The 26,383-nt window shown below is 38.4% G+C and overlaps 1 protein-coding gene across 2 annotated transcripts; it reads right to left on the bottom strand.

The window, feature by feature from the left end:
- Positions 1–2,095: 2,095 nt before the first annotated feature.
- jak3 (Janus kinase 3 (a protein tyrosine kinase, leukocyte)) lies at positions 2,096–26,102 on the bottom strand. Of its 2 annotated transcripts, XM_036520794.1 has the most exons (25): positions 26,032–26,099; positions 25,067–25,135; positions 16,488–16,709; positions 15,612–15,735; positions 15,287–15,404; positions 13,813–13,958; positions 13,087–13,387; positions 12,183–12,305; positions 11,444–11,601; positions 11,176–11,287; positions 10,786–10,966; positions 10,285–10,409; positions 10,002–10,133; positions 8,504–8,591; positions 8,077–8,204; positions 7,784–7,922; positions 7,406–7,557; positions 7,143–7,293; positions 6,902–7,041; positions 6,321–6,510; positions 3,920–4,044; positions 3,614–3,786; positions 3,287–3,404; positions 2,476–2,589; positions 2,096–2,323 (listed from the first exon to the last, which is right to left on the bottom strand). In XM_036520794.1, the coding sequence occupies exons 3-25, from the start codon at positions 16,678–16,680 to the stop codon at positions 2,204–2,206; spliced, it is 3,351 nt and encodes a 1,116-aa protein (XP_036376687.1). In that variant the 5' UTR covers positions 16,681–16,709; positions 25,067–25,135; positions 26,032–26,099; the 3' UTR covers positions 2,096–2,203. The 2 variants fall into 2 exon arrangements, with proteins under 2 accessions (XP_036376687.1, XP_036376688.1); XM_036520795.1 differs by lacking the exon at positions 25,067–25,135 and having other exon boundaries at positions 26,032–26,102.
- Positions 26,103–26,383: the final 281 nt, after the last annotated feature.

Below are 26,383 nucleotides of genomic sequence, written 5' to 3'. Positions count from 1 at the left end.
CTTCTGTCTGGCTGCAGATACAAATTGCAAACATGCAGGACAAACAGATTTAAGAGCTCATTTGTCCCAGCCGCTATTGGCCTTCTAAATAACTCAATGTGATTTTTATGTTGTAGTCTCCGTCCTTTACCCAGTAGGATTTTTTATGGGATTTTTTAATGTTGTTTTTAATTTTGTGTTTATTGTTTATTTATTATTGTTTGTCTGATGTTGTGTGGAAACTGCTGGCTGTACAAAAAATTGCCTCTCGGGGATAATAAAGATATCCTAATCCTAAATAAATTCCACCATCAGCACCTCATCACCATTCCATCGTCTTCTGTGTCCTCCGCCTGCAGTGCACCCTAACAAGCATCCTGGTTTTATGACTCTTTGTAGTTCAGAAAAAGATACTTCAAATGTTGTCTCCAGTGCACATAAGAGAAGAGATCACAGATAAGGTTTCAGCTTTTTTTCTTGAACTTTACAATGTCTCATGAACCTCAACCATGTCCTGTACTGTACTAATATAGTTTTAACACTTCTTGTTAGTGGAAATTATTTTTGACAGTCCCTAACTGAGACAATGTTTTTAATCTGAACAAGAAGTGCACCACATTCTCTAAAAAGATTAAAAGGTATATTTGTGAGATATAGCACTTGGAGTCACCTGGGAAAAACTGTGTCATCTGTGCTTGATGTCACATATCGTAGTAACAGCAATACTGCAATGAACTCTGACAAAATTAAGATGAAATCAAGATTCCAGGATTTATACATTGTCCGTCTTGGTCATCTCCAGCAAAGACCTAAAGCAAACACTGTAAATATTAAAACAATAAACAAGGCCTCTGAGCAGGTGTTGAGTTTCTTTGTGTAGATCTGGAGGAATACTGATGTTGAGACAATTAAATGCAATGGAAGAGGGAGGAGCATTAAAATATCAGATGCGCTATGGCTGACTACCTCCTCCATTTCCCTCAGAACTGAAGGTCTGCCTGATAACAGTCTGGTAATTGAAGTTCACTTACTTGTTTCAGGATCTCTGTAATCAGCACAATGTGACCGATCTTAGTTATTCTGGCAGTTGTGTGCACTATAATTTATGCCAGTATACTCAGTCTTAGTCCTAGAGACCAACTGTATGATAGTCCTAACTCCGAAGGTGCTATTAAATAAGGTTTCATCTGAATTTTTAGCAGGCTTTCTGTGTTCACTGGTCCTCTGTGAAAGAAATATCTCATTTTACTTGTGTTTGTATTCCATTTTTCTTCATGTTCAGTAATCTAATGGCCTTATTTACTTTTTCCCCACACTTTTGTGTTAAAATGACTTATCTGAATTGTACTAGCCTTCCAAGCCATGCGTCTATGCCATTCTTTTTTTTTCTTTGGCTTTCAGACAAAACTTGTTAGATATTAACTATGTCTAGCATGGTTCTGCCATGTATGCCTGAGTTAAAAACAATTAACTGGGCATGCTTATCACATAAAAGGAAGTATAGCACAGCTATGTTTTTTTTGTAACAAACCACTGCTTCCCTTTCCTGTGTAACTTGTGGCTTAACATCTAAAAATATCAGAAAGAGTTAGTATTAATCTTTGTCAGTACACTCATTCAATGTAAAATGAAAAACTTTAACCAGTGGAAAGTCACCAGAGCCTTTTCAAGACAATATATTTGCAATATGAGACCATTTAATATGACAAAACCATGTACATACACAATTTAATCCTTAACTCCTTAAATCCTAAGAGCATTTAAACAAAGAGACAGACTTACTCAGGGCAAGTGTAGGATATTCAAGGAATGAAAGAATGCAAATGTAAAAAATAACTTTCATAAAGTAGCAAAAATGTGGTCATTTACAGTGATAAAACACACAACTTCTAACAATGTTCAAAGGTAACTGCCCAAAGAAAAACAATTATATGTAACAGAAACTCCACATGTACAATCTGCATATGTTTCTAGCATATAAAGGTCACTAAAGCTAACTTAAACCAATGTTTAATTTGACAAAGTAAGATTATTCAATAGTAATAATTATGTTGAAAATACATCAAAACCATAATGAAAGAAAACCAAGAAAAAAACAGTGTAGGTAGGTGTGTTAATGTAAAAACTATTACTTTTCATTTAAACAATGCCGATAGCTTAAAAAGTCATTTCTGAGTAGGCCAGGGCTGCCATGGAGTAAACCACATTGTCCCAAGACTTACTTTCAGCCTTTGGCACCCTCTCTGTCATCTTGGATAATGGTCTTAATCTGTTCTTCCAGGTTGGAGAAAGTTGGCCTCTCTTCAGAGCTGTAGGCCCAGCACTCAAGCATCATGCTGTAGACCTACCAAATACATAACTTTTTAGTAAATAAAAAAAAAAATCTGATTTCCATCACATTTCTGTCTTACTTTATTTCAGTGTTTGAATACACTCAAGTGTGTTTTGTGACTGTTCTAGATTCATTATTGTGTGAAGTCACAGAGTGTTTCCTACCTTTGGTGGGCAGTGTGGTGGACCTGGCAGCCTCCAGCCATCCTTGAGGATATTGACGAGGTGCACTGCGATGGAAGGGCCCTGCATGTCATTTCCAATCTTCTGAAGACATAACTGTAATCATGGAAGGGAGGGGGATATTTTAAATAGCACATTCTTTAAGCTTTTATTATTTGTGGAACAACTACTTCACAATCCACTAACTGAAGTAAAGTCTTTAAATTGTTTTTTTTTAATGATACTGCTGTCGAAGCCTGGTCAATTCTATCAAAGATATCATCATGCACATGCTTACAAAAGTATATATTGATATTTCTTAACTATCTTAGGTGGGTACTGTAGCAACAGACACAGGGTTTTGGCAAGAGGCCAGAGTAAGTGTTGATTTCTGTGTAGTGTACGAGCTTAAGAAAAGCCTACATGTTAGGAAGGGACACACTGTTCCCCTCCAACTCAACCACAAAGCCTTAGATTCCCCTTCACTTTATTATTGTAAAGTTTTGCAGTCAATCTAGTAAATTTTTATGTGCAACACTACACTAAATACCTGGAACTCTTTTAAATACAACTCTTTAAAATGTATGCAGATACTGTATATTATGCCTTGCTGTCAAGAGTGTGAACATAACTCTACGTTTGGTATATGTACTGTTGCACAATACATATTGTTGAGAAACAAGTTAATCTGAAACAGTTCTCTGATGTTTAAAACTGTCATGCAAAAAAACCAAATCATGTCAACCTATGGCACAAAACCTGAGTCTTAAGGTTTGCCATATGTCAAAGCTTGGGAATGGCCAGAAAAACTCACCCTCTTTGGGTTTCGACTGTGCTCACAGTAGGAGAAGAGCTCATACAGGACAATCCCAAAACTCCACACATCAGACTTGTGGGAGAACTTGGACTCAGTGATGGACTCTGGGGCGTACCTGTATTTTATGATAGACATCAGGTTACAACATCATTGAACACCTTTTAACAATCTTGCTCTGATAATGTAGTCACCTCTGTTAATTTATTGGTAAACTGGGCCAAAGACCTTTTCTGCTGTTTTAGGGAAATTTGCTACATCTAAGATAGGGATAAGGAATAAAATTAAACAAAAAAAAAAAAAACAGCCAAAGTCAGTGATAATCACCAGAAAATGGGACTCTCTCCTGGGTGTGTCACGCGATAATACTCCTTGTCATGGGGGATTATTTTGGTGAGCCCAAAGTCAGCAATTTTGACCAGCGTTTCACTTGCCACCAAAATGTTCCTGGCGGCCAGATCCCTGTGGACATAGCGCATGCTCTGCAGGTATTCCATTCCCTGTGTGAACAATGCAATAAAATCAAGAGACTCTGCTGTCACAGCCTGAAATATGTTAACAATAACTACATGATATGTGTTTAATATTTTAAGAGTTTTGAGAGGCATGAAATAGAAATATGGGATATTTTACTTTGCATATTTGTGAAGCAAACAGCAGTAGCCTTTTGTTGTTGACATTTTGCCGGTTCTTCTCCAGGTATCCAATCAGACTGCCATAGGGCAGGTACTCCATCACCAAGCTCATGCTGAGACGACCTGTAAACAAATGCACATAAACATACGTATGCACAGAAGACTGGAGATAAACCAGCAATGGGAAATACACAGATCCATACATACAGAAAACTATGGCATAGAAAGGATTGTGCTAAGGAGCATTATGAGCCACTAATCTAAGTCTTCACTAACCACTTGTAAGTACAAAAGGTCCAGTCACTTTAAAGAATATCCTCTGACTGGATATTGTCTCCAGAGAGATGGTGTATAGTGTATTATGGTGTATGAGCTGTCTTAGAGGTCATGGAACTCTTGTGTAAAATTGTACATTTTAATTTGTCTTCAAAAATAGTTTCTTAACCCTGAGTGTTACTGCACATGTTTGGAAATCAGTGGTCCAACTACCACATACAAAGCAAGCTTGCATTTGAGCCTGTAGCATATCACCTTCTTTAGGAGCTGCTGACACAAAAGAAGGAATTTGCTATTTACAATGTACAGGGGAAGTGCAATGACCATAGCGACGGTAACTATTTATCTTCATGTGACACCACATTGAAGCCGAGATACTACTTCGTCCTGTGAGCGCTTTGTGATGGTTCAGCGTGGGTACCACACTATCGGTTGGGAAACAATTGATGTTTGGGTGGAACTGCCATAGATGAGGCTAAGTGTGTTAGATGACACAGGAAGTTCATTCCTTCATTCCAATCTTCATTCCTGCTTTCTGACCCCTTATATGGCTTATTGCTTGTGATGTACCCTGCCTTGCTTGTAAGTGGCTTTGTTTAAAAGTGCCTGCCAAATGAATAAATGTAAATGGAATAAATTGATTATTTGCTGCCTGAGGCGGCCTGTGTTTATAGGTAAGCCAGCAAAAGGCTACAGGGTTGGCTACAAAAATACTTACCAAAAAAATATACATTCTTTGTTTGCCATTTTGTTATATCTTACATTGCTCACACATACAATGGCCTCTCATTTGTGCTGGTTTTGTTCCAGCATAGATCTCAGGTAATTAGGTCTGGTTGAGTGAATACTGGTCTGCATTTCTGCATTCACACTGCTGTGAACAACTGAACTGTTGAACAGTTGTCAATCAATGGATGGACAATGAATAGAAGCAATTATGTTTCTTGTGCTAGACCAAACACATTTCCTACAACCCAGAATCTAACAGGAGGTCCAGCATCATATCCAGGTATGGATTCACTGCCTAGCTCAAAATTAATGATGTGACTTCAGCTGGAAAGAAAGGCAGCCTACGTGATGGGTTTTAAGGACAAGCGTTGAGAAACATGGCTCAGCGTACAGAAATAGTTTTCTCCAATTTAAAAGATACAAACCTCTCATAAAACCTTTCATGTATTTCAAAAACAGTCAGGTAATACAGTAAGTAGCAAGACTGTTAGACAGGGAATTTTGTTATCTTAACATCTATAAGGTCATGAATAGCCTTTGTACTCAACAGCAGGATGTAAATCCTGCATTCAAATGTTTAATCTTGCCATATGGTAAATAGTCATTTACCTCTGTTTAAAACAAAGTATACAGTTTCTACCAAGGACAAGGAACCAGGAAACTAAATAAACCTATCTCACATAATTAACATGACACAGTAACTGCAAATGTGTACAAGGAGGGAGTGGGATTTCACAGTCATCTGAGGTGTCAGGTATGGCAAAGATTTTACGCAAGATTTTTGCCTTAAGCAGTCATTGGTGACGCAACTCCTTGGACCTTGACGTGTCTGCTTTTGTTGAACATTTGAGTTAACACCCATCCTGAATATGTCACAGCAGTCACGGAACTGTCAATGTCATCTAGGTTTTATGAACTGATATTTGTCAGTTAAGTCAACAGTACCCAAAAGACTAGTCTTAAAAAGCACAAGGGAAAGAGAGGTGATGAGCATTGTTTTCACCTGACATATACAGGACTAGACAAGACTCAGGCTGCATTTCTGCATATTGTTTGCCTTGGTATTAGAACAAAAAAGCACATAAAATGATTCAATACATCATCAAGATTAAATCAATGAAGGAAGAGAAATGACAGAGTTATAATTCGTTCGAGGTGATATTATAAAAAAATTTGCTTCTGTAAGGAATTATTTTGAATATCTTATTGTCTTGGTTTTTTAATATTCTGCATGTTACTATTATTTTATTTTAGCATAAGCAATATGATATTTTGATATCTTAAATCTAAAATTGAGCTCAGATGTTCTCTTGTATTAGAAGTTGCCCAGGATTTATGCTAAGTGAACAATACCGTGAATGATAATATATGTTTTGTGTAGTTTCTCATCTTACCCATGCTGTAACAGATGCCCCGGTACTTGACAATGTAGTCGCAGTGCAAGGAGCTGATGGTTTGGATCTCTCTCTGAAAGTCTTCCATATTTGACTGCTTGTTGGGCTGCAGCCTTTTCACAGCAATCAGCTCTCCAGTGTTGTCCCCCAGGGGGTCATAACGACACAGCTCCACACTGCCAAAATTACCCTAACAGCAATACATGAAGTTGTTTCAGATGCAATAATGTTCTAGGTTACAAACTTACAACAGTTTCCTTCTGAATAAGGATTGGCAGTTACTTAGAAGAATGCTTTCATTCAAAAAAAACAACAGCAACAAAAACAATGACGTAAACAAATTAGGTGTTGGTTGTTACAGATACATTACTATGCTATGTGATTACTTATGACAATCTTTTCTTGACTGAATGCAGTGTTGAGTGCCCTTGTAAAGGGAAATAGCTTCCTCTGCTGGTCATTTATAAGTCCAGCAGGTGCCTTGCTCTCCAGAAATAGATGTTTTCTACTGATGGAAACTGTTGATGTACAGCGGACATGAAGAACATGATCTCAGCAGCTGTTGTTGTTAGGAGCAGTACCTTCCCCAGGGGGCCAATGTAGCGCAGGTGCCTCTCCTCATACTGTGAAGGCTCCTGCTGGTAAGAGAGGTTGAGAACTCTCCAAATGCTGTCTTTCTCTGGGAGTGTGCTGGTTGTAGGGTCATACAGCCACACATAATCTAGAGGGGAAAGGAAATGAAGTTCAGTCTCTATGTATGACTGCTCTCTCATGCATGGGGTGATTACTGGTTTGGTGGAAAGGCTTCAAATTGCACTGTACCTGATGTTATGAGGCTGTTGAGCTGGCGGATTATGGCCCGACATGAGGGCCGCAATCCAGGCTGGTAGTCCATGCATTGACCAATAAGATCAGATAGCTCCGTCCAATCTGGAGAAGGCAGCTGCTCATGATTTTCATAAAACTGCAGCTTCTGGAAGGTGAAAAAGACACAGGAGCCTCATAAACCAATGCTCCAGCTCAGGATAGCTCAGGATGCATTTTGATCTGTAATGGATTTCAGTTTGATTGAAAGATCTCCGTACGTGCTGAGGTTCCAGGCCCTGTAGCGGTGCCTTTCCTCCATTAAAGATCTCCCACAGTGTTGTTCCAAAGCTCCACTTGTCACATTCCAGCTCCAGACTCTCTGGTGCCTCCAGCACTTCAGGAGCCACCCATGGAATCCTGTCAAGCAGAACTACAGGACACCACGTACACACAGACGCATGAATGTATGCAGGCATGTGTGCAAGAATACACACATAAAAGTGTAGTTTGTGTATTATTCTTTTATCTATATGAATGGTGAAGTATCTTACTCATCAAATATGAATGCCATGTTTGACCTAATTATCATACTGATGCATGATGACCTCATACGGACAAATCTTTATATGAGTGATATTTAACGGTTATGAGTTTACCATGTCTGCCGAGCACTGTCACACCGATTCCTGGGTCACTGAGCTTGATGAAGGGAGAGGTCCCTGAGGAGGGGTCCCCCTCTCTGGCCAAAAGCAGGTTTTTGGCACAAATATTTCCATGCACAATGTTTTTTTCCTCCTAATACCAAAGTAGGAATAAATGGGGAAATCAAGTTTAATGTGTTTGGTATACATAAAGTCATGGATTTAATTCCTGTTGATCGAAAACAGCGTTTAATCATTGTGTTCAGTTGATAGGAAGAAGGGATAGGGATGTTTGTGAGTTTTCTCACCAGGAAGTTCAGGGCACAGGCCAGCTGTTTGGCCACGTCAAGTTTCCAGCTGACTGGTATAGATCCTCCCCTTTTTCTGAGGTACAGGTCCAGGGCACCACACTTAACAAACTCTTGTACTATGATGTCTGATGGGTCAAGCGCGGACAAAAGCGGGATGCTGAGGTTGTTTTAAGAGTAAAACACTTCAGGAAAGAGTGGAGTCAGCACTATGAGGCAAGAGGGCTTTTCTAAGGGGATATCAGCAGTTGTTACAGGAGTGCTTTTTTGTGCTGACCTGTGGATTTTCAGAACATGATGATGGCTACCAAAGGCCAAAACATAAGCATTGTGCCTTCTAGTTTTACAGCATAATGGTAATGACAAAATGTATTTTCACACCATTGCGAAAGGAATGTGAAAAATCAGAAGACAGTAAACCACTCACTTTTGGATCTGTGAACACTTATCCCATAGACCAGGAGGAGGTGTTTGTGTGAAATCTGGCTCATCAAGCTGGCAGCCTCAAAGAATGACTGTATGAAGGAATACATGGAACAGCGTTTTCAACTATAAACAACTGTAGCAGCTCAATTATTGTACAACATGATCAGCAATGTCAACAGATCAAATGTGTGATCTGTACACCTCTTGTATGGTATGCTGTCCACCAAACCAGAACTTCAGGTTTATATCAGAGGTGACATATAGCAGCATGACCTGAAATACCATTTTTATTTGTCATCACCTGCCATTGCCTCTTGTTTTTATACACACTTGAGTCTTACGTTCCTGTAAGTGATCTCAGTATCCTAGTAGTCAATAAATATTTAACTATAAAATGGTTAACTGCTTTTTGTCCTTCTTCATAGTAAGTTAGTTTCAGTAGATATGAATTTCCCATATAATCAAATTAGGTGACAATTAAAATGGGTGTAGCAGTACACATACTTGTCTTGGGGCCTGAAGAAGTGATTGCACCTGGCCATGGGGTAAAGCCCATTTGAACATCACAAAACAAGGAAAAAAAGATGGGGTGTGGGAGGGATGTCATGAGCATCTGATGTAGAAAGGTATAAAATGGGATTTTTATAGTTGTAGATGGGACTGATTTGTCTAGGCTTAGATTACTATGTCTGGATGGCCCTAGCATTCTCCTCAATCTTTGTTAGGAATTTCAGTTGAAGGATTTTCTTCTTTCCCTCTTACATTGTACAATGCATATTAGTTATGACAGTAGCTCATTTTTCTTTTAAATATAATATTTGCACCTGTTTTACATGAGTGATACTGAAAGCAGTGAATAGTGGTATTTATTTGAAAAATTTTCTGGTGGAATTTTAATCTTGGCCTTATTTTTTCATTCACTAGGGAGTTATTAACTATAGCTTTATAGCTTCTAAAGCTACTAACTACTTGTAGCTTGGAAATAACAATTAGGTTAGTTAAAGGATCTAGGATGTGCCATCATTTCTTGCCATGTATATCATGTGAAGGTAAATACTCCTCTCCAGATGAGTTACTACTATTGCTACTACTTTTATCATCCATAATGAAGACTGAAAAATATAACTTATATGTAATATGTTCTGTGACAGTGCTGAGTATTGGTAGCTTGCTAGCAAGCTATATTAACCATGACCAGGAGAGCTTGTTTTGTAAAACAATGAAAAAAACTGATACCTGGTTGATTTCAACCAGGAATCATAGGCCACTATGGTGTCTTATGATTAGAAAAAACTGTGTCATAGATAAAATCCTCTAATTCCCAAGGTTGTTTTATCGCTAGAATTACTTTTTGAACTATTTTTTTTTATTTTTATCCCCTTTTCCTATATGTAGACATAAATGTTATGCAGAACTATCTAATTGTAATGTCTGGAAGTGAAAGCTTTTTTAAATAATACTCTGAAATGAGTGCCCTTTACGTTGTAATGAGAACCCACCTCCCAGCAGTTTTTATGACTATTATCTAGAACTTTGAGCAAAACATCTGTCATGTGTCTCTCCCCATCCCGGATATCTGTCTTGCCACCCCTGAAGATGCGGGTAAAGGATCCTTGCCCCAGGCTCTCCCCCTGCCAAGAACAAGACAACGCTTTCTCATCAGGGAATATTTCATGTCCTTTCTTTGAAGCACTCATCTCAACATTCATCCTCATTGTCCTCATCGTGGATTTGTTAAGGTCTTTAAGGCATGGTTTTTTTTAGGCAACAGAAAAACTGTACCCAGTGAAGGTCTTCATATTTCATCATTTGGAATTGGACATGACTGGCCTTGTGTCTCTGTGGGGTGGGCGATCCCAGGGCCTCTGCTGAACAGCTGTTCCGTATTATGATCATGTTTGTGAGCTCTGGGGTTACAGGACATGTGTTGGACTTTAATATAATTTCATTTGAGCGACACAGATGTAACCAGACCTGTAACTTATATCTTATATTTTATATTCCTCAAAATAGCCAAAAAATATATTTTAAAATTAATATTTTTTGGAAAGAAAATCATGCATAGGTATCAACTTGATTTATACTTATCTAAGAAAAAAATTCAAGCATTTAAGCACAAGTCTTCAGATCAAAATGTCTTTGAATGCATGCTTCCCATTATCTTAATCAGGTGTGTCCCAATTTTTGACCGGTACAGTATATTTAACAGATGTAACTAAATATGTACCCGAATATTTGCAATGCCTTCCTATAACCACCAGGGTGCACCAAGCTGTGTCATACCTTTGGGTCGAGGTGGACAGCATCTGCCTAGCCTGATGAGTACCTCTGCCAGAAGGAGCTCATTTCCTTGATAAAATGCTATGAGTTCCTTCAGGCTGCAGAAAGAGGTGTGGACCCCAGAAAGACGAAACCCACTGTCCTGCTCAATCAGACAATCCTTATAGTCCATCCCAAGCAAAGTCTGAAAAAGAAACTTTGCTAGACTCATCTCTGGTAGAATGAATATCACTTATGGTCTGTATGATCCATGCTTCAGTGAATTATGAACAACCATACTCTCTAGAAATGTCTTATGATGATCATTACTTTCTAAACACTGAAGCTTTAGGTTTACTCATTTCATGCTATGTGTTGTTCACATGCATTAAATACAGAAAATATAATCAGTACCTCAACACAGACTGTAAGGAAATACTTGTCATAGTCTTTGGGACTGTGTCGAAGGAGGAACATGCCATTTTCTGCACCAGCTTTTTTCAGCTTGTGCACTGCAAATTCTGACCTGGAAAACCAAGAGAGATTGCAATATACATACCCCCAAGCATTCGTTTGAAATATTGTGCAATGTCTTTTCACAAATTTCCAAACCACTGCTAGGCTAAGCAATTTTTATGTGCAACATCTTCTGTGGAACAGAAATACTTCTGGAATGACTTACGTAATTGGTCCATGACAGTGATTTTTGATGTCGTTCAGCAAACTTGGAGGTGCAACCTCTTGACAGAAAAAGTGACTAGAGTCAGTGGTCAGTCTGAAGTAACCATCAACAAGCGAAACGAATGACAGGGCTTCTGCCAGGGTTTGAAATTCAACCTCCTGCAGGTGAGATAAAAGAAAAGTAAACACACATCTCAGTTGATTCATTCTTATCCATGACTGATAATACTAATGTAGATTTATACTAAAAATATCCACAGAGGAAACAAAATAATATGTAAGAGTTAATACTGGTGGTGCCACAAAGGGTCATACCCCTAATCCTGGATTTAGTTTAATAGGAAGAGTTTCTTTTCTAGCAAAATTCAGAACTAAATATGGGACAGTGCTTCTAAACACACTACAACTTGAGCATTTATTTACTGACTCACATTTATTTACTGCCTCAAAACATATGTTAAGCATTTTTTTTTTAAGTGAGTTGATTGATATAAAATGCTTAAGGTCTTATGTGGTATTTATGGGAGAACTGTTCTTCAGTCTTTTCTGCCTCTGGCTGGTATAATTAACTTGGTAATAATAGAATAAATCCTAGATTGAATATAAATTAAACCAACTCTGTAAATGATGAATGCAACTTGTAATGTACAAATTGGACTTCAGGGGCTATGGACTCTATGAGGTATGAGTGGCTGTGAGAGAAGAGTAGCCATGGGGGCGGTGAAACCAGGTGCACTGACCAAGCATCTGTCATCCTGCCGGGTCATAGTGACCACTCTGCTCTCCAGGGGCACCTGCGCGCAGCACGCCTGCTTGATGCTGATGTCCATGATCTCTGGGAAGTCGCAGAAGGTCTGCCACTCCTGCAAGCAGGACACACAACACTGAAGCAGCCGCTTATGTGAAATGTCTATTTCCTCTTTTCTGGGAAACCACAGCCACCAGCTAATTCGCTGTGACTTTGTGCACAGACAATATTTGGCCCCTCCTAAAAGATTTCTTAATAAACTTGCTTCAACCTCAATCTACTTTGGTCTAGGTTGCCCTGGGGACATTTTAATAAATGGTGTGGGAATGTCTAGATATTCCTAAGTTCTAGAGACTAGTATCTTCCAGCATTTGCTTCATTTTAGGTAAAAACAGTCCTTGTTCTGCTTATGTGCTATTCACTAATGAAGATTCTTCACTTGACTTGCTGCAACCCAGAGGTGATTCTGGCCTTTTTGGGCTTAGCGCAGTAAAAAAGATATTCTTTCCTCTGACGACTTCTTTTATTGCATGTGGTACATATGGAATATGTAGTGTACAGCTCAGATCCCTGATGACAAGAGAGGGGAGGGTCAGGTCGTGGAACAGCACAGCAGCCAGTTTAAATGATGACATCCTGCTGCCCAGGATGCCTGAACTGTGTTATGTGAGCCAGGGAAGGGGGGAAATCACAGGGGTCTTCACAGGTGTCTTTATCCAGTTTTGATTTTGTCTCTGTGTTGTGATGTCAGTCAATATAATAAATAATAAATTTTGGTCACAAGAAAGTGGGTGTACATGCTACATCACTGTGAAGAAGTGACAGGAGAGTAATGTTGACACAGCTCTCTCTGTTGGCTTTGTTGTGTTTCTCACTGACTGAGATGATGCCCTTACCTGGACATTGGCAGCTCTGGTTTGGATCCCACCCTCCCCAGAGACCTGCAGGAACTTGCACCTGGGCTCCTCTCTCTTCTGCTGCCACCCAGGGTCATGTACCTGGAAGTTCTCGGTTCCGTGACAGGGCTCCACCACTGCCAGCTCCATCAGGTACTTGAGCTTCAGGCTGTGCCCACTCACTGGGCAGCGGCCCAGCTTGTGCAGGACGTGTTTCAGGGTCTTGCGGAGCCGGTAACGAGCCAGGCGGTTCATCCGCTGGATGTCCTGCCGTTGAGACTCAGGCAGGCAGGACTTATAACTGAAAGAACACAGGTGGGCATTCAGTCTAACCTTTATGCTTGTCCTTCACGTTGAGTGACAAGTTGAAGCAAGCATTACATTTCTATGATTCTTACATGTTGCTTTTGATTTATTTCTGTGAACACTGAAATGACCTTGTGATTTCTGAGAACAAAAACATACAATATTTGTTTAAAATTTGTACTCAAAGACAAACTGTTAGGGTATTACTCCCTACAAACTGAGTCTGACAGATTAATGCAGAGAATGGCGCCAACAGACAGAGGAAGAGGCACATGTATTGGCTATCTAACGTTTCACCTTTCCTACTCAGTCTGAATAATACCGTCTTCATTTCATTTCCGACATTCAATTCCACATCAATCACTCCTGTATGTCTGTTTCCTTCTCCTGTCCTTCCTTCACATTACATTAGACTCCTACCTGACAGTCTTGCAGACATCCTTCAGGCTCTGGTTGCGCTCCTCGGCCATCCGCCACAAGTCCAACATTGCCATACCAAGGCACTCCTCCTGAGCACTGAGTGGGGGTGAAATCCCTGCCTGGCTGGTCACAAAGTCACTGCGTGCCTGCAGTCACAGTGCATGGTGCAGACCAGGAAACAGAGGCGTGGCATTAGCATTTTCAGATCTGATTACAACACCACCTTGACGGCTCTACCTGGTAGAACCACGGCAAAGATTAACGTGGACTAGTGTGTGGTGTAACCTGGCATTTATCTTTGGGTATGAAGTGCCTGTGCATAGGATATGAATTAGAACCAGTATGTGGCAATAAGGCAAAAATGCAAAAACAGTTGCATGAAGGGGAGCCCATTGATTAACTGAAGACTCCCTGTTATGCATCATTAGTAAGTGGTCAATCTTTGTCAGTGCTGCCTGGAAGACCACAAGGTTGAAATGTGTTGCCTTGCTCTGAATAAGGTATTCAAGGCATTTATGTTTCATTTCAGGGATCTTTTGCTGCATTTAAACAGAGCAACATTCAGCTGAAAATAATGCACTTTAAATAAGCAATAAACAGTTGCTCTTCTCTTTTATTTCAGGTACAAAATAAGCATAGGTCCACCTGCGTTGACCTATGAATACAGCACATGTTCACTATCCCAAAACATCCATGTGAATATCTGCACTCAGCTAAATACATCAGATGGCTATCCAATGGCAGAAAGGAGAAGGGAAAAAGTCATGGCAAGTCCCTAATTAAATTAAAAAAGAGGATCTGTGCAGCAGTGGCAAAAAAGCCCAGACTTGCAAATTGCCAGTTTTTATACAAAATGTTCAGAATGAAATGTCCCTAAAATGCAGTTATTGCACCATATATTGTTATTTTGACATGTCACTGGCTTATTAGAATAGTGCTTTAAAAAAAAATAGTTTCACTTATTTCTGTTGTCCTAAAACAAAATTTACCACCTAAGGTTTTTGATTCAGTAATTTAGTTTGAACATGGAAGAAGTTAACCTTTCATTTTGTCTGTTTATACCAAAACAAATGTGTAAAAATAAATAAAAATAATACATACAAAAGAAAATCAATGCTGTTTTACAGTGAGAAGCACTTTTCTGCAGTGGCATGGTCAAATTTAATAATAAATAAATGGGCTTGAAGCCCCAAATGTCTTTCTTGTTCCAAGCTTTTAACAGCAGCATCCATGGCATGCAATATTCTTTTAAATACAAACAGCAACAACATAAAAACAAATCAAACCAACTAACAGCTTTCCACTGCATTTAAACATAAATATATGGCTGTGTTCATAAAGTTTATCCTGTGTACATCTTATTGCTTTTGAGATATTTTGTCATTGTATTATTGTTGCATTTTTCCCATTCTGCCTCCAGTCCGTGAATGTTCCAAACACATCGGCCAATTTAATAAAAAAAAATTTCACATACCTGAGCAAAGAGATAGTCAATGACACAGTAGTCCAGCACTGTGCTGATTCTGCTCCTTGCAAGGTTGTAACGATGTGTTGTCCTGGTTCCTTGCCCAAACCAGTTTGAGAAGAAAAACCTTGGAAACAATATGGAGAAAATTATGAATGTTCAGACCACTGAAACCCAAAACCCATTACCCATATATGTATCTAAAGAGACCTATATTATAATTATTAACTCAATTTGATATTTTATTTTACAAGTAGGATAAAATCATCAATTCGTTCTTTATATAATAATTTATTAGTTATTTTGAACAATGACATGTTAAAATGTTTTTCACCTGACTCTATAGTGTACAACGAGGTTTACACATTCATTCACGTTGAACACATGGTTGGGTGGGAACCAACATGAGATGTCTTCATCGGCCAATGCAAAGAGACTGTGGTAAACAGGTAGGATTCCTGGAAAGGAGAGAGATGATACCACAGTCAGAAAACACCATGGTCTGACATCTCTACCCACTGGTGACCACTGACAGACAAGAGACGCTGGTTGTGATAGGCTGTGCAATACTCCATCACTTATTCTAGCATTGGGGTGTCCAAACCTCTCCTGGAGGGCCACTTGTCCTGCATGTTTTAGATCTCTCCCTGCTCCAACACAGCTGATTCAAATGATCAACTCGTTATGAACTCCTGAAGCTGCTGAATAACAAACTGATCATTTGAATCAGCTGTGTTGGAGCAGGGAGAGATCTAAAACATGCAGGACAAGTGGCCCTCCAGGAGAGGTTTGGACACCCCTGTTCTAGCATATCCATTCCTGTAACTGCTACTGTGCCTTCCATATTCATTCATACCCCTAACTAAATGGGAATGAAACATTCCACAAAACATACTGGATGATTTTCTCTGTCTGATTTTTTGCCTGATGAACATCTATGTCCAAGATAACTTTTTTGTAATCCTTTATCAGTTCAAGTGCATAAATCAATCCTCTTTCTTCGCACCGTGAGTAAAAGGCAGGAGAAATGACACTTTCAAGTTTTATGGGGATGATATCTTCCTTGGAAATGCCATATACAGCAGTGAACCACATTCACATTCTTATCTTTGGGGATAACAGGTCTTTTAAAGAATGAATACACAACACCTTTAAAACGTTTCATAGCAACCCCTATGGTGCTGAGTACGTCATGTGGCTCTGCTCTTACCACATTCCTTCGCAGCAGCAATGCAGACCTCCTCTGCAGTTATCTGCCCACTGGCAATCCAGAAGTTTGTTTCACCCTTCTGTGCTGGGCTGAAGTAAAGATGGACCTGCAAGCCGGGCCCGGAGTTTGACCTTTGGCTTCCCATCCTTTCTCGGTTGACAAGAGGAGTGGTTTCCTCTTCTGTGAGATCCATGGAGAACAACACTTGGATCCCTTAAACAACTACTCAGATGAAACAGACAAAAAGAAAAAAAAAAAACAAATTTCCAGAATTCTACATTATACTAGAGGCTACACTGAATTCTGATTATTATGAGTAAATGTGAACTGACAACAAAATTAGCTGACAATATTTTTGTTCTTTGTACAGAAACTTTTCCCTCTGGTTTCTGGAATGCACCTGTGACGTGCATCACAGTTTTGTGGCGTGATAAATTTTCACTTTCTATTTCTTCTTGTGTCCAAAGAAAATGAAACATGGTCAAGGTCTTTTTTCTTATACTGTGTTCAGTGCATGTAGACAATTACAGAATGAAATATCTAGTTTTTAGTTTTACCTATGTATTGTTGGTAAACACCAAATTTAATGGAATATAATGGTTGTGGTATTTAAGAGATGGAGCAATGCTCTAAAGCAATGAAAGTAGTTTGACTTAACAGGCGGCCTTGGAAACATAATCACGACGTGGATCGTATTCACAACGTATTGCAACACAACAAATGACAAAACAGTTAGATTCTCTCTCATAAGGATAGGGGATATCCTCCTCTTGAGTGTGAAACAACAGCCCCTACCCTGACTGCACCATGAGGAGTGGCAGAGTCACTGTTATGCTAAACACCTCTGTCCTCTCTGGAAAACAATCCTGCAGATGCATCATCTCATTCTCAGACCAAAAATTGTTCCTCCTCCGCACAGTACAGTTCCTTTCAAATATACTCTTACAGTACTGAGATACTAAGATGACATTTGAAAAAATGTGATCACGAATGGCACACATCAAAAGACCATTCATGGTGGATATGTTCAGGAGTTTCCTGCAAAGGGGAACTCCATAAATAATACACTGTGCTGTCACTGTGTATGCTGTCCGAGATTAAAGAGAAAAACAGTGAGTGCCATGAAAGGAACAAACATAGATACACACACATCTATGGTATATAATACACACTTGATTGTGGATTGCATTACAATGTTTGTAATTTACAAAGATTGAAAGTATTTTGCATATCAATTACTTGCTTCAATTTGTTCAGTTCAGTGACCTTAATTAAAAAAGTTAAAGCCTACTTATTTCATACAAATCAATAGCAATTAACATACCTAAATTTTTATACATGTATATGTGAGTATTTTATTGCCTATATACAAAATTTCCACATCCATGTGTAGAAGGACATGATAAATAAGCAGTTATCGATAAGGTTAAAAAGGAAAGCAGCTGGGACTAAATGTATACAAACATAAGTCATACAACAAGGATTATAGACTCTTAATACATAGCCTTCCCTTGAAGGTAGAGACCAGACAAAGACCTCTACAGTCAAATGTACATGGTTTTGGGAGCATTAGTATACGGATACTCATTTTTCTCCTACATTGTGCACTCATATCCAGGACCTTCCACTGAGTGTGCATACAGTATGTACTATTGCATTATATAATTGTCTTATTAATTTAATTTTAATTGTCTTATTACATAATTTTGTCTAATTCAAAACTCTAAGTAATAGATACATCATGTTTCCATTTTACTTTCCTAAGGTAACTAATATCAAAACATTACACCACGGATGAATTGCAGTGACAGAGTTGAGAATAATACCTTATATCTGCCCAAATTCTGCCCATAAAGACATTATTTGTTTCTTTCAATGAAAATACATTTGAAGAACTAATGGACAATGTCTCTGATATAAATTTGTCTTCCCGTTTCCTGGCCAATATCACTTGAAGACTGCTCAGAAACATTTTGATACAACTGGTTGCTATATTTGTAAAATTATGCACTGCTATCTTACCACAGGTAAAGTTCCATTATATTTCCATTATATCAGCTCTGGCCTCACCCCTCCTGAAACAGCTCTACCTGAATGTCTCTTTTCTAACAATAGGTCAATTCCTAAATTCCCATTCATTTCAAGAATCTAAGGAAAAACATTTTCAAGACAACCAAATATCTCCATGAGTAAGGGGCTTTTAAAAAAATGAATAAATAAGTCAGAATTCCTCTCAAAGCAAAGTATAGAAATGCAGTTCAGTGATTTGCAAACAACTTATAAGTAAATGCAGTCTCAATTGATTGGCGTACATAGCAAATTATCAAAAAATATTATACAATAGTAATGTGTAATTCTATATTTAATAATAATTTTTTAGAACAAACTATTGCAAATGGTATGATAACATTTAACCTGACCTATTGTAACCAAACCTAGAGACTATTAAATTACATCTAATGAGAGTGCCACACATGACTGAACTGAGAAAAACCACCAATGCCAGCATAGAGGTCACATGTTACTTCTGACATTATCATAAAAGAACAGTCACAGCTCTTTACCTGCATTATTGATGGGAAATCAGCTCCTCAGCTAAATACTTTGAACCTGGAGTTTAAGTGAAACTGGCAGCACTCTGGTGTAACAGTAAGGAAAAGGGCCCATAACCCAGTGCTTGCTGGTTGGATTCCCTGATAGACCACTACTGTTGGACTCTTGTGCAAGGCACTTAACCCACACTACCTCAGTGACGATCAGGGTGTGTAAATGGCTAACATTTAAAAATTGTAAACTGTGGGAATTGCTCTAGAAAAAGCATCTGTTAAGAAATGATTAAGAACAATTTTAAAAGGCATAATTCACTACTAGGACCACACTGGGTATTCAATTTGTTTTCTTTCCTGAAATTATTAGCTGTGGAATGTCCTACCTGTCACATCATCTTAGATTGCTGTTAAAATTGTACTTCAGGTAAATTAAACCAGTTTTGTAGTGTTAAGTCTGCAATTCATAACATTGTCTGAATATAATTTAAATACAGCTTTCTAATGACAATTTTTACCATGTAAGTGGGTGGGTCCACTACAGAGGGCGACATCAACTATTGCGTGTTGAGGACAACAAAGACTATATTTGTAAACCTGCAGCAAATTTACCTGTTACATTGTTGCCCATGACTTAGAGCCTGAGCAGACAGGTGCCACTATAGCTAGGTCAATGGAGGTCTATGGAGGTTTAGAGGAGGCAAATGTAGTGGAGCTCAGTACAATATACGAGTCAGCTACAAAGTGTGACATTAGCACAAGAATACAGTTGGTTCCCTATTGTACATTAGCTTGCTAGTTGAACATCAGCTGTAGATCAGATGAACCTATTGTTTCAAACAATCAGTCAATCTGTTTGAAATGAACAAAATTGGTATAAACAAACCTCCTATGGAAGAGGGAGAGTTAATTATTCGGAAAAATAAATAATAATTAAAAAAAAACACCCTGATTGCATATGTCTGCATACCCCACCCAACTAATACTTTGTGGAAGCACCTTTTGCAATTATTACAGCAGGAAGTCTTTGTGAATAAGTCTCTATTAACTTTGCACATCTAGACTTTGGAATTTTATCCCACTCTTCTCTGCAAAAAGTTCAAGTTCCTTCAAATTGCAAGGGGATCTCCTGTGTACAGCTCTCTTTAGGTTATTCCACAGGTTTTCGATGGGACTGAGGTCTGGGCTCTGACTGAGCCATTCCAAGACTTTGATTTTCCTTTTCTGAAGCCATGCCTTGGTTGATTTGGATGTGTGCTTTGGGTTATTGTCATATTGGAATGTGAAATCCCTCTTCATCTTCAGCTTTCTGACAGAGGCCAGCAGGTTTTGTGCCAAAATATCTTGATATTTGGAGCTATTCATTATCCCACCTATCTTGACCAGAGCCCCTGACCCAGCTGAAGGGAAGCAGCCTCAAAGCATGATGCTACCACCACCATGCTTCAAAGTCGGTATGGTGTTCCTTGGATGATGAGCTTTATTGGCTTTGGGCCAAACATATCTTTTACAATGTAGGCCGAAAAGTTCAACCTTTGTCTCAACATGGTTTGGGGTGAGTGAATGAATCTTTTGGCATAATTTAGACAGGCCTGGATGTTCCTTTTTGTAAATAAGGGTTTCTGTCTTGCCACCCTACTCCATAGCCCAGATGTGCAGAATATGAGAGATGGTGGTCACATGCAAGGAGTGACCGGTACCTGCCAGAAATTCCTGTAGCTCCTTCAGTGTTGCTGTTGGCCTCTCAGTAGCTTTCCCGATAAGTTTTCTCCTCGTCCTCTCATCAACTTTGGAGGGTTGTCCTGATCTTTGCAATGTCTCTGTGGTGCCACATTTTCTCCACTTATTGATGATGGTTTTGACAGTGCTCCATGGTACATCCAGTGCCTTTGATATTCTTTTATATCCCTCTCCTGATTGGTACTTTTCAACAATTAGCTCTCGCAGTTTCTTTGGCAACTCTTTGGCTCTCCCATTAGGATACAACCCCAAACATTCAAGCAAATCCTACAGCAACAGCTGACTTTAATCTGGGTTTAATCAGAATCACTTTCATTGATAGCAGGTGTATGCTATTTACCTATAGGCATGATTTTGAATGTGATTGGTTAACTTTGAACACAGCTAGAGCCCCCATTATGATACGTAGTGCAGACTTATGCAATCAGGGTGTTGTAGTGTTTTTTATTTAAAATGTTCCTAATAATTAACTATTTGATTTTTCTTTGCCTTTTTGTTTGTTGTAAGATCACATTACAGGTGGAAAAAGTCTGACATTTACATTGTTGTTATTTCTGTTTTTACATTTCAAAAACCTGCAATTTCATAAGGGTGTGCAGACTTTTTATATCCACTGTATAAAATAGTTCTAGACATAGGATTGATTAAAGCAGCAATATTTATGAATTTTTGTGCCTACCCAGACAATTTACTTTTGATCCATACATGACACAAATTCAATCAAGACATCATATTCAACGTCAGTTTCTGTTCCAAAACATTCATAGGACTTGGGGTTTGTTGACAATGTATGCATATTAATTAATTCATTTTGTAGAATATGGATATTAACAAAAGTAACAATTTTGATCATGCTATTTTTTAAAATATTATTTTGTAAAATATATTGTTTGAGCACAGCAAATTTCACAGTGGGATCTGTGATATTTTTTGAAATATGACACATTCTACGAAAGAGGAGCTGGAGTGGGGAGCCAAAACAATCCTTGAAGGCACTGTAACCACTGTTACCACTGTTCAGTAGTGCTTTGTTGTCCAATTGCACAACATGTTCGAGGCGTCTTCGCTATTTGACAAGTGATACTCAGTTGCTGTTCAAGTGATTGTATTAGTCAAGTCTTGGCATCTGGTTGAAGGAAGCAGACTTATTTCAGATGTGTCATGGTAAGCCTCTCAAACACAACCAAGCCACCATTTCCCACCCTCAAAGGAGGAAAGACACCTCTAACATGTTGTGCAATAAGACAAAAAACCTGAAACAAAACAATTCGTTAGAAATCAACGTCACCCATATCCTTGAAAGATTGTTTTCTGAATAGCCTCTTCTGTTCACACTGCTGCATCATTTTCCATCTTTAAATGAAATATGATATTAGCGACTACAAAACATGCTTGAGTGGTTACAGTGCCATCCGGGTTTGGCGCCATCAATTTCATTGTGAAATTAAAGGCCATTTTATTGAAGTAATGCAGGTAATTATGCACTCTCTCTGCAGAACACCCTGTTGCTGCAGTTAGTGGGACACACATCACAGAACATAATGGACAGCACATTACTTTGTCCAAGTCACGAGGACAGGAGAGGACATAAACAATAGTTTTCCAGGGGTAATTAGAAATTGTAATGCAGCTGGCTGGTTAAAAAGTTACTTTAATTACCGTAGCACCGTAGCATATAAAATATTTTGAGGACAAACGTAACAGAAAATAGAAGTGTACTTTCTGCATATTAAAAATACTATCTTTATATTTTTATTGTCTTCAGACGAACCAAAGAGGTGCATCTGAAACATTCCACCCTCTTTGCTGCTTATGCTCCTAAACGACAGGAAACATCATGGAATAAACAAATGAAACAGAAAATTAATATAAACCTATTGCCCCTATGATGGTAGCCTATATAGCACCTGTGGCCTCAGGAACACACAAAACTAATTACTGTACAGAAAAATATTATTTAAGTTTGAAAAAATTTCAAGATATTACTTGAACCACAGCACTGTAGTATACACCTGATGTGTATATTATGATGTGAGTTCATTATTTTTACTTTATTGTTATTGTGATTCCTTTCGTAAAGAATAATATAAAAATTCTACGCAATCAAATATGTTTCATTGCAATTTGTTAATTAAATTAAAAACTGTAAAAATTCTGCTTGAACAGATCAGTCACTTATAAGAACCAAATCATCATCTCTATTCTACAGTATTAATTGCAATAGAACTTGTGTAAAATAAACAGCAGGAAAATAATAGCTCCAAATGGAACTCAAGGAGATGAAGAGAGGCATGACATGTATTTTGGGTGGCTACAGGTAAGATTAGAAACAGCATTCTGTGTAGTTTGGAGAGGCTGATGGTATATACTAGCAAGGAGAGAATTGCTGTAGTCCAGTCGGGACCTTACAAGGGCTTGAACAATGTGCTGAGTAGCATACTGAGTGAGAAATGGACAGATTTTGTGGATTTGTAGAGAAAGAATTGGCAGCTCCAGATAACTGATGGTCCATGTGAATCCAGGTCTACACCAAGATTCTTGATAGTCTGGGATGTGGACACCATCGTGATATCAAGGGTAATCAAGAGATCCTTGAGGAGGGAGGATGTGGCAGGTAGACACTGTATCTCAGTTTTGGCAAGATTGAGTTTGATGAGATGCTGACTGATCATCCAACTCAAAATATCATTTAGGAAAGTTTTGATGAGCAAGGCAATATGCACTTCAGTGGAAAGGAGAGTAAGAGCTGTGTACCATCAGCAGTGGTAAGAGAATCCATGGGAGGGTATTAGAAGCTAAGGGATATCATGTAAACAAGAGGGGACTGAGAATGGATCCCTGGGGAACTCCTGTGGTAAGGCTAAAATCATACTGTGCCATCAGGACTGCATCTGCTTTCAGATGAAGTTCAAGTAGGATCCACCTTTCCACCTATCAAATGCCCTCACAGAAATCAAGGAATGTGAGGCAGCAGTATTCCATAGTGTGACAGCACAGAGTGGTAACGAGGCTTGTTACTGAAGGGTTGCTGGTTTGATTCTTTACTTGGGCACTGCCTATGTACCCATGAGCAAGGTACTTAATCCATCACTACCTCAGTAAATATCCAGCTGTCTCAGTCCATAATGTGCAAAAATTATAATCAATGTAAGTTGCTCTGGATAAGAACATCTGCTAAATGACAATAATGTAATGTAACAAAATGCTAGAAGTACTACAGATAGGGACATGCTTTCAGATGCATGAATCTAGCTGTAGCATAATTCTACATCTCTTGGGCAGTGCACTGTGTATGTCTGGGCACACACACGAACACACACGTGAATGCACACACGCTCGCACACACACACACACACACATACACACACACACAAACACACACACACAAACACACACACAATGTTCTGAATTTATTCATACCGTGACTAAATAGAAACATATATAGTAGAACAACATATTGCATTATGTTGTTGCATTGAATTCATTGCATTATCTGCTTATTCATATTTCTTTCCTTTTTTTTTAATTGGAAAGCCATATTATTCACAGAGCACTTTTATTTCAGAAAATGCAAGGGGAACATTTATTCACATTCTTGTAGACAGTAATTTGTAAATCCAGAGGTTCTGGTATTTCTGAGCTAAGATTTTCACCCATCCAGGTAAAATTGCTGAGGTTCTTCAGACAGCAGTCTGAGTATGAACCTCAAATAGTCAACTGGATTGGGGTCTGGAGACTGAGCCAGCTGAAAACATTTACTTTGTTCTCAATTTTCCATGTTTTAGATTTAGATGAATACTTTGTATCATTGCAATGCAGGAATAACTATTTCAGTCAAGCTTGAGCCAGAACTGTTTTAGCACATATTGAGTATGTCATGCAGTATCACCATTCATATATGCAAAATGACTCCAAAATATAGTATGCCCCTGCCATATTTCACAGTATTTCATGTTTTGTTTTTCCAACATAATCTTCACCTTTCTTACATCAAAAATACCACTAAAGAGAATGTCCAAAAATCTCAATTTTTGTTTCATCTGATGATAAGAAAATCTTTCAGTTGTCATTCAAATTGTCATACCCAAAAGTATACATTTTCTGTTATATTTTTCCCTTCAATGCGGGGTATGTATAAATATGGAGGAAACTATATGTATGTAAGGAAATGCACTTTAGCGTGAATAATTCAAATCCCAAAAGTAACTTTAGGCTATATTTCCACAATCACACTGAGCGAGTTTCACTCAGCGTGATGATACTTCTGGGTTTCAGTGACTTGAGGGGACTTACCCAACTAGTGGCCACAGGCCTGTTCAAGCCTTCCTTTTACACTTGTAAAATCCAATAACAAAATGTGACCTGCAATAAAGGGTGCATTTTAAGATGGATAAATTTAACAGTGTTGTTTTAATGCAGTTTATTATATATGAATACATAAATGCTCAGTATTCTGATATATTAATCTTCATTTATGCTCATTAAAAGGGCCATATTTCCTGTCCATGGGTTTTATGAAAACTATGTAATATGATTTTGTAAATGTAATATGATTTTGTAAATGTAAAAATGTATGTAAAAATGATTTGCATACTTCAATAGAAGATGAAAAAAGCAAAATGCCTTTTGAATGGACCTCATGATACAAGTCAGAGCATCTGAAAAGAAATGTCCTTCACAGTAAACAAATAACGAGCAGCCTGTGTTTATCTATCCTCTGTTTGGCTACAAAACTGGAACCTAGTTATATGGGAAAAAAGACTTCCTGGGATCCTATGCTTCAGGTTTATGACTTGAGAAATGTGAAAAAAGCTCAGTTTATACATGCCAACTGTGAGTCGTACAAAAGAGCCAGGTACATCACACAGACACAGTTTTACATACTCTGTCTGACAGTCACATTGACATGTGTCAAATATATGATACACACAGCTGATGTTAACTTCTGTACAATCCATAAAAACATTAGCTGAGTACATGTAGGAAAACCAAGCCAAATTGTACAGTATCCACACATCAGTGATTGGGACTGCTTGATGAATTTGATCGACACAAAAATAAAAAGTGTAACTTCAGGTTCAGATATTCTTCTCTAGAATAACATTAAAATGTCAAATAAACATTAATTCATTCATTTAAGTAAATCATACTCATTGTTATCTCTGTTTGATACATTGAGTTTGATTGAACCTTTCACATTTCCAAAGAAAAAGACATTCAAATTGGAGTGTTTCTTGGGACTAAAGAGGATGGGTTACCTTATAGCATATTGGTCCAGGTGGAAACCCTTTTGTCCATTTAACCAGAAGATCCGTGTCCCTGTCAGTAAGCCTTCACTTTATGTGTTTCCTGGCATGTGTTTGTTGAGTACGCAGGGTGAGCAAGAAAGTTTCCTGTTTGAAACCACTCACAGAAAGTCACTTCATTTCCGGGCGTCATTTACGATAAAACCTGCCTCTTTTAATTTTTTCCCCTGCTAGTGGTATGAATACAGATGAATGATAAAACTGAAAACCAATTGCTAAAAGCTGGGACTTCAATCTTGAATCACTATCTTAGTCAAACTAGATAAATAGATGTCTTCCCCTTAAGTTTTTTTTTTTGATAACT

This window comes from Megalops cyprinoides, chromosome 2, assembly GCF_013368585.1.
Source record: "Megalops cyprinoides isolate fMegCyp1 chromosome 2, fMegCyp1.pri, whole genome shotgun sequence".
Classification (NCBI taxonomy): domain Eukaryota; kingdom Metazoa; phylum Chordata; class Actinopteri; order Elopiformes; family Megalopidae; genus Megalops; species Megalops cyprinoides.
Note: the sequence above shows the minus strand (reverse complement) of the source record. Positions and strands in the feature narration are given on the sequence as shown.